General features: G+C 37.8%; 1 protein-coding gene across 1 annotated transcript; it reads left to right on the top strand.

Annotated features, from left to right (window-relative positions):
- Positions 1-2,923: 2,923 nt before the first annotated feature.
- Positions 2,924-7,224, top strand: nccrp1 (P1, F-box associated domain containing). Its single transcript, XM_038297145.1, has 6 exons — positions 2,924-3,137; positions 4,672-4,752; positions 4,841-4,937; positions 5,041-5,136; positions 6,765-6,903; positions 6,981-7,224. Exons 1-6 carry the CDS (start codon positions 2,996-2,998, stop codon positions 7,125-7,127), a joined length of 702 nt encoding a protein of 233 aa, XP_038153073.1. The 5' UTR covers positions 2,924-2,995; the 3' UTR covers positions 7,128-7,224.
- Positions 7,225-9,827: the final 2,603 nt, after the last annotated feature.

Genomic DNA, 9,827 nt, shown 5'->3' with positions numbered 1-9,827 from the left:
ACATTAAAAGCCAACGTTTTGCTGACCATCATACTGGAAAATGAACAGTTCCCCAACAACATATAAAAGCAGCAAACTTTTATATGTTATAAGTAAAGCAAACACAATAATCTTTAAATTTTTATGGAGGAATAAAACACATTACATAAAAAATCTGTTGGTGAAAGAATATCATAAAGGGGATATTAAAGCTCCAGCTATTGAATCAATGGTTGGCACCTTCAGAATCACTGGATCAAATCTTATATGCTGCACCCGAATTCTATGTGGTATCACATTCCAAGGTCATTGTTTGATAAATTAGGAGGTTTAGACTTTATTCTAAAATGTGACTTTGAGATAAACATGATTCCAATCAAGCTGTCCAACTTCTACAAGCAGATTTTGCAGTATTGGAAAATGATTTTCACCCACAGCTATTCTCCCCATAGCTTAACTATATGGAACAAATAGAGTAATAACAATTAATCGCAAATCTATCTTCAAAAGGGAGTGGTTTAACAAAGACATTATTTATGTTACTGATTTATTGGATGATAACAGCGATACTATAAATTATTCAGATTAAAAATATATATATAATGTTAATTGTTCTATAAGAGAATATAACAAACTGTGTAAATCATTTCCACTGCTTTTAATTCAATTAATAAAAAACTCTAGGTTAAATAATTATTACCCACCAATATTGCCCAGTTTGTTGATTTCACAATGCAATTTGCTTGATGAAAAATGCAATAATAAATTCATTAACAGTTTTTTGAAAGCCAGAAAATTTCTTGACTATGATAGATTTACTTGGAAGAGCGATATGTTAATTCAGATACAGTCCATAAGGCATTCTCAGAATTTGTTAAATGGCCTATTCTACCTAAAGTTAAAGAGACACATTTTAAAGTTATAAATAAAATATATCTTGTGGCAGAATTTTTTAGAAAAAGATTTGGTTTTGAGGTGGATCAATGTTCCTTTTGTAATAATAATAGTGAAACCGTTGAACATGTTTTACCTCTGTCCTAATACACATAGCTTCTGTAAAGAGTTGAAAGATTGGATTTCTTTATAAATTAATTATGTCCCCCCTTTTGCACTAAATGATGTCATTTTTTATATGGACCATCTTCCCCAGACTGTTTCTGATACTATTAATGTCCTGCTGCTGTTGGGTAAATATCACATCCACTGTGCTAAATGGAGAAATTCTAAACCTTCCTTTCACTGGTTTATTAATGACTTTAAAACCTATTTTTCTTCTCTTAAAAAGATAAAAAAATGACAAACATGCCAAAAAATTGAGACTTGATTCCTCCAAACATCTGCTATTCTAAGTGCATTCACCTTTTTGTTTTTACTATTTCTATGGCCTTGTCTATGTTTGATTTAAATGTTTGCTATGATAAATCCTCTGTTAGTTGTCTTACTTTTTTTTTGTTTTTCTTTTATTGTAATTGATCTTTATCTGTTCATGTACACCTTTGCTGTCCTCTCTGAGAGTATTTTTTCATGTAAATGTTTGTTGACTTAATAAAAAAATAAATAAAAAATAAAATGCCCGATTTGAATGACGTGACCGATGCATCCTTGGATATCCCAGGATTCATTGCGAGACCAAGCAAGCTGGCTGCTCTGTGATCAGAGGAAAGGTTACTTGGCGCCGAACAGTGGTGAAAATTGGAAGTGCAGTTTAATATAATACAAGTCTGTGAATAGTTCTATCTGAAATTAAACAAATAGTTGTTTTAATGGTTATTGAGGCAGATATGTGGCAGTAATGTTTGGTTTATCTAAAAGTTTCTGTTACTGTGTAAATGAGTTTGGCTGTAATTTAAGGACAGATTCTAATATATCTGCAGAGTGGGGACTATAAATCTGATAGGAGTTTAATTTTTTTTTATTGCTGTTTTGCACAATATGCTTAACTAAGACATTTTTTGTTGAATCTTAGAGATTTTGCAGATATATTCTTTTAATTTACAGCAGTAGAAAGATTATTGAAAATGGTCACACAAATGAGGACCTTAGAAAATATATAAGAATAACATAATAGGGAAGAGTTAAAATAAAAACAATAAAACACTGTAAAGCGTTTTAACAATATTAAACTGTGCACCTGGAGAATAAATAACCAATATCCAGCTATGGACATTTTTACAGTAATGGATATTTGAAACTAGCAGCAACATCAGAGATGTGCAAAATGACATTGTCTTTTATTTATTTATGCTTTATTCCACTCTGGATTCTCATGAGTGTAGTCTTTGTTCACTTTACAATAAAAAAATAAACAGTTTTGAAAACTTCGGTATTGATTCATTTCCTGCTTTGTGTATCAACTATCTCGGTTGCTAAGCAACAGAGCCGACCTGGTCGAATTCACAGCCTAAACTCTTCCGGTCTCCTTATTTTCATGGACTTCGAAGGATCCAGTCTAGGTAGACCGCGTCCTTGTAGGACACGTCCTAGGTTTTCGAACAGACCCTAGGTAGACCCCGTCCATGGCAGCCCATGAATTCCAACAGAGCCACAGGCTGGTGTTACGGCGAAGTAGTGCCGGGGGAAACACGTGAATTCAATGGACTTTGGAACTGATGAGACATACCTAATGGGGTTCTTTTACTTTCTAATTGTCCTTTCTGTAAATATGAACGCAACCTGGGTCGGTTTCTCCAGGTTGTTCAGGTTTATAAATAAACCTTTTTTTTTTTCTTTTTTTTTTAAAACGTAGTTTATCTCCTGGTTCGGGAATGGTGTCCTGAAAAAGCCAAACCTAGCTTCCAGCTACTGCCACCAGCTAATCGATCACACTGGAAAACCAGGGATAAAGCTGAAGTTAACCTAGTAATCTGCTTCGTGTAACAGGCCTCTAATGCTGCGCCTTTAAAATGAGTACTCTGTTGACATTGCAACACCAGGGTGGGGCTCCAGCTGCATAAAAGTCTTAGAGCTTCCTGCTCCCCGCAGAACAGCGCAACATCACACGGAACCGTCACGCACGATGTCAGCCGCGCAGTGGAAGCAGAAGTGTGAGGCTGAGTGGGGTCTACGGGGAGCTCCGATGCCCGACGATGTGGACTGGAAGTCCGTGTATGAAGCCAAACCACTGGGACGGAACCTGCTGAAGAACCCGTCTCCTCTCGGTACCATATCACTGTTACACTCATGTGTCTGAACTGTCACCTTTCAGATGAATCAGATGCATTAAGTAGATCATCTGATCATCCTGCTGGAAGGGATTGGTCAGTAACGTCCTAGTTTCAGAAACAACTTATCTAACTTTTTTTTTTACCTGATTGTTTTCTTGTGATCGCAGATACGAAAAGAATTATCAGCAAATAAAAGGGGGAAAAAAATCAACAATCTATTCTATAAGCCATAGCAAGAGGATTTGTCTGTAGTTTCCTCATACTGAGACTTAATCCATAAGTTAGCAGTGACAGATATTTTATATATATTCTATAAAATAAAACATTATTTAAAGCTTGGTGGTAAATCTGTCAAATACTAATTTCTGGAATCCTGTCTTACTAGTTCCTCATTAGTGAAATGGCCTGTGGCTTCTAACATGTTTTAAAATACTCCAAATGGGACTATAGATGATATGAATGTTGGTCACTGTTTATGTGGAAACTTAAAACTTTACATATTTTAAAGCTGACTGTGTCTTAAAACCAGCCTTGGATGGGCATGACCCAGGGATGGACTTAGGAAATTTGGGGCCCAAGGCAAAGACAGGTAGGGGGCCCTCTGAACTGAGAAGACAACTCATAAGAATAGACCCATTCCACAGATGCAGAAGTGTTAATAGAATAGACATCCATTATTTGTTCTAGATTTTGTCCCTTTTCTTCATGTTCTCCTCTCTATGTTTTGTACTCAGCTGACTTTTCATGCTGTCTCTAAAGGAATGAAAGCTTTTTTCCAAGCACTAAGCTCACTTAGCTGATTGCTCCTTCCTGTGTTTCCAAAAAGGCCAAAGTAAATAACCCAGTCCTTCTTTTCACTGTAGACAAGCCATGATCTGCTTATCTGTTCTCCATTTTTCATTTGGATGAAATAATAGCTGCATGAATCATGACAGCAGACAAGATAGAGGAGAGCAGGAGGCGGGGTTACCAATCTACTTGCTCTGGAGAGCAGAGTTTTAAATAAAAGTGCTAGAGGGTCTGAAAAGTCGCTAAAAGTAGCAACATAAGCAGTAAGTTAGCAGCAACGCTCTTTGCATCGTTTGTTTTCAAATGGTTTGCTGCTGTCTATTTGAACCTTTCTGAACATGTGCAGCAAATGAGCTGATTCAATGTTGGACACCGAAGGTGTGGTGGTGGTGGGGGGGGGGGGGGGGGGGGGTTACTGAGACACACTTAATATTATAAACCTTCTGATGGCATTTTAAGCGAAAGGATTTTTAACAAAAACATAATCAATATGCACAAATAAAGGAACAATTGTATTTACCAAACATGTAAGCAAAGTTCTATTGGGCTCCCAGCAACTTGGAGCCATAAGCAACTGCCTAGCATTGCCTAATGGTAAATCCCTCCCTGAAATGACTAATACCTAAACTTGTCTAAACCAAGTAACCCTGCTTAACAAAGGCCGGATTGTTCTTGTTGTGATGTTTGCACTGCAGTTCCAGAGCTCATCATAGTGGATTTTCCCTAAATCTTTGGACAGGGTTTAGTAAGGACAGCCCTCCACCTGAACCTGAACTGCCAGATGTGCCCCCAAGTGGCCCTCCACGCTTTCAGCCTGATGGTGAGAAACAGAGCTAATCATAATCTTTTTGGAAGAAATATAATCAAAATAAAGTTTTGTGAACTCTGAATATTATCTTATACCTGAGGTGACTTTGCTGGCTGGACCACGAGCACAGAGGTCCTGCCATATGACACCAGTGGCATCCCAGAGGGAGCAGTGGTCTGTGGGTTGCCAAGGCATAGGTGGGTTAATTGTACTAAAGTACCATTAAAACCAAGAAGTACATTTAGTTCAAGCTTTTACAGCAGGGTTTAATTGTGTTCTTTTTTTTTCCCTTGTCTTCAGCTGGTTCACTTTGGAGCAGCTGGTGGACCTTAAGGCAGAGGGACTGTGGGATGAGCTGTTGGATACCTTTCTGCCTGAAATAGTTATTCAGGATTGGTACGTCACTGAGCACTCTCCTCCATCCCCATGCCATGAGAGCAATTCTAAGACTTTTGAATTTGATGCTGCCTAGATAAAAAAAAAAAAAAAACATTCTCAATGACCCTGAATGGCAGACATGATTGGATGCAGTGAGACAGGCTCATTAATATGTGGTGAAAACAAGCCATTTAGAATGTAGTATGTTTTTTTTGCAAGGTGCAGTTGTGATTGATTATTTCTGGGATGTTACCACATCATACTGTCTCAACTTTTCTCTGCTTAGAAACAGCTTCCCCTTTTTACACATTAGTAGCATATGTGAGCTGGTCTCCAACTAAGCCATGATCCATGTTTTTTTTATATATATATTTAAAGGTATAGAGGAAGATTTTCCTGAATTTTTGAAAAGAACTTCCCTCTCCTTTAAAAAAAAAATGCAGATTGAGAGCGAAATGTAGTAAGGAATATAAGGAACAATCAGATCTCTGATATAAGATGGAATTTGGCCATTTAAGGCTTTATATGTGAGAAGGAGGATTTTAAATTATATTCTTGATTTTTAACAGGAAGCCAATGAAGAGAAAAGGATAGGAGAGATATGATCTCTCTTTTTCATCAGAACTCTGGCTGCAGCATTTTGGAACAGTTGCATACTTTTCACTACAGTTTGTGGACTTCCTGATAGTAAAGAATTACAATAGTCTGGCACGTACAATAGTCCGTTGTGTCCTTACCAACACAACGCACGTAAAATACGCGCGTCTTGCGGTACTATTATGACGCACGTAAAAGACAGCGCTTGTTAGTAAAAGACGGCGAAAAAAGCGGCGAAATATCGGGAAACGATTTAGCGGGTTACTTTCAATCTTAACGTGATAATTCAATGCGAATAGTGGCCTTCTTGGCTTGCCATACTTAAACGCTCCAGACGCGCTGCTTCAGCTGCTCAGATGCGCTGCGCCTGCAGCAAAAAAAAGCTCTGCGGGACCTTTTGCTGCACCTTGACGCGTGTCAACCATTGACTTTGCATGGAAACTCACTGCTCCTGCTGCGCCTCCTGCGTCCAGTGTGAAATCAGCATTAGGCTCTGAAACAGACCAATTTTTCAGATATTTGAAGAAGCATTTTCAATTTAACTGATACAAAGCAATAGTGAGAGCACTCTTTTCTAGGGCTGTTTGATATGGATGGAAAATGTATCACAAGCCTTTCATATCATTCAGTATCAGTAATGATTGGTTCGTTGTTTGTTTTACCAGGTTGAGGATCAGGTTAAAAATTCTTGATGTCACCTTTCACCTTTTAAAACAAGTCAGCCGGTGTTGATCAACGTGGTCATAAGAAATAGAGAGGCTAAATCCTGCATCCCACAGAATGCTTTTTGGTTCTAGTTAAGATTTTAGTTAAATCAAAGCAAATTTTATCAGACTTATTTTCTCTTGCTTTGATCTGGTCTGGATCATGATGTATATACATATTGTGTTATTGTGTATCTGCTAACAGTAAAACAGTCTCCACATATATATATATATATATATATATATTTAGGAATAATTATAAATGAAAATAATTATATTATCAGTGACATTAATCATCTAACAAACATGCATTTTTGGAGCTACTGAGATGTGTTATTTTAACAGGTATGAGGAAAGTCAGCTGCATGAGTTCATCTACCAGCTGCATGTAAAGCTGCTGGCTGCAGACAAAATAACAGTGATTTCAGAGCACACAGCTGCGCCCACAGAGGACCTCAGTGTTTACTCCCACAACTGGAAGGAGGTTGGTTTTTTGGGTCCCTTGTAATTGACCTGCTGTTGTCTGCATTTCTAACTGCCTCTGTCTGTTTCCGCCTGCAGGTGTCCCATGTGTTCTCTAGCTATGGTCCTGGTGTGAGATACGTCCACTTCCAGCACAAACTGAAGAACAGCTTCCTTAACGATTTCTTCCCCACACTCTTCACTGGTAGCTCTGTGATTGTAAAACCAGTCAAAAGCAGTTCATAGGGTTACCGCAGGTAACCCCACGTGTCTGATCAACCAAGTCACAGGAAGTTACAAAGGCTTTCAAAAGAATAGAATAAATGTTGGCCTGTGTTAATCAGTACTCTCGTGACTCTTTTCCTTTGAATATATATATTTTTTTTCTTTTTGGAAATCCATCATTATTGTTTAGTCATAAACTTTTCTTGTTGAGAAGTTTCAAGCACAATTCCAAAACCATCATCTTGGTCATGCTGGACACATTAACATGAGAAGTGTGCTGGGTGGACACACTAATTCCTATCTAAACACATTCACACTACACCTGTACTTTACTGAAGTCTAAAAACCGAAAAAAAAAAAATAATTTACTAAACTACACAGTGTTAAAAATTACGGGATGTGTTTCAGACTTGATTCTGTTTCATTTAATTATTTAGATAATTCTCACAAATGTAATTTAAAGGAAAAGTCCAGTCAGCAAGGAATAACCAATAGATCATTTTCTATACCTAAAACTAATACATTGCAGTGATCTAATGGGTTTAGTGATAATCAGTAAAAAAATAAAAACAAATAATTTTTGTGGTGATCAGCAGTGACGTCACGGTGCGGTAAGCCTAGCGCCATTCTCCCCGCTTTACAAGCAAAATCAATGGGAACTACTAGACACATCTGCAATCAACAACAATTATTGAAGATTTCCAGAGGACTTCACCATTGAAATTCACCAGAGCTATAGTGAAACTGACAATGCCCACGTGCATGGCAGCTGGATGCTGGAATACATCGGGTAAAAGTGAGAAAAAGAGTTATTTCTGATTCCTGATCCTCCACGGACGGGTTGGTCGTTGGATTGCCAACTTGAAGAGGGAAGATTAGCCATCGAACTTCTGGCCAGAGAAAAAAGACGTAATATGTAGCCAATATTGAAACATAGGGTGTTGTGACAAACACCAGACACGGCACTGGGAATTGATCAACAGCCTATCCCGCACCGTGAGATCAAAAACTGGTAGGTGGCAGTAGTGTTCTTTGACAAACATGGATGCCTCCAGTAAAGCACATTCAGATGAGATTGCTCTTAATTAAAAACACTTTATTGAACAGTATGTAATAATTTCATATTTACAGTAATTTCAGAAGTTGAATTCTGAATATGACCCGACATTTCTTTTAAAGGACTTATATCTTGTAAAATAAAACTCTCAGAGTTGTTAACTATGTTCTAATGCTATTTCTTTATCAAAATCAAGACCAGATTGGTGTTTGGCTTGATTCATTCATCTCTGAGGCTTGTACCTCAAAGCGAGCTCAACCCACCTGGGATCACCCCAAGCCTATCCAGTTTAACCAATCCACTTACAACAATAGCAATCAGGATCCCTCCAAACACCAGACGTCATTTAAACGTCAGTTTTCAGGCTAAATGTTGTCGGTCCGTCATAGTCTTGATATAGTCCAGAAATAGTTGTTGAAAATTGGGCCGTGTTTGGTTGGTCAATTTATTTGGCTTATTTTGTCCCACTTTAGTCCAATAATAGTAATCTGAACGTGATCTGAAAATTGTAGCTTTTCACCTTTCACTTTTCAACCAAATGTAGATGTCGTTTGGACATAAATTTCATGTTTTCACTGATCAGCGGTACCACCAAGCTGGTTATCACATTGCTATCTCAAGCTTGAACTGATCATGACTCTGTAAATGTCCACATCTAAAGGGGTGGTTTCCAGATAAAAGATCTATCATGAGCTTAGAAGGGAGAGCGCCGTCATTCTCCAGTGAGGATCAAAAACTCGTCTTAGAGAAATACAAAGAGTAAAAATCTCACTGAAAAGTCAAAGTGGTGGAATTAAAAAGACATCATATCATGGCAAAGGATTGTTGACTGTGCAAGTTACACATCAGTGTCATTTAACACAGCCTTCATTCCGATCCCTGCACTGCATATTAATGCTGTCTAATCACTCAGATGTAACCCATCAGGAGTGAAGAGGAGCAGCTGAAAATAAAATACAAAAACATAATTCCATCTGGTTAGTTGGACTTTTTAACTCAATATGTGTGCAAGAACAAAGCAGGAAGCTGATGCCACAGTTGCATCATATTCGTAAAAGAAGAGGTTCGTCTGAGTGAAACCTGAAGTTATCTCACTAAGCCGGTAATCTTGCTTCGTGGTACAGACCGCTGCTCTCCGAGGAGCAGCCTCTTCCTAAACTGTGAAAATTAGCAGCTGGAGAATATTTATGTAAGGAGCAGCTACCTTAACTGTGCCACGCCGGTGTTCTGTCAGACAATAATAATACATTTATATAATAGCGCCTTTCTTGACACTCAAGGTCACTTTACAGAGAATAAAAATACAAATACAGAAACATGAAAACAGTTATGGGGAGGGAAAATAGCAGTGTATTCACGAATAAGTGAGCTGGATAATGAGCACATCCCTTATTTTTTGTACAAAAAATAAACTTTAAACTACCTTAATGGGCTTGTATCCCTTTAGTCATGTAAACAAAAACAATTTACTTACTTACTTTTTCGTGTTTTTTTTTAAGCGTATGGCGATCTGACATTAATTGTTCTTTTTGTACATGACTAAAGGGATACACGCCCGTCGAGGTAATTCTATGTTTCATACAAAACTCACGTACTGTGTATTGACTTTGGGTATGCTGACAGAACCGCGGCACAAATTAAAAAAATCACCCACTTTCTCTGAT

The sequence above is a fragment of the Cyprinodon tularosa genome, unplaced genomic scaffold, assembly GCF_016077235.1.
Source record: "Cyprinodon tularosa strain WSP-4 unplaced genomic scaffold, ASM1607723v1 ctg384, whole genome shotgun sequence".
NCBI classification, from domain to species: domain Eukaryota; kingdom Metazoa; phylum Chordata; class Actinopteri; order Cyprinodontiformes; family Cyprinodontidae; genus Cyprinodon; species Cyprinodon tularosa.
Note: the sequence above shows the minus strand (reverse complement) of the source record. Positions and strands in the feature narration are given on the sequence as shown.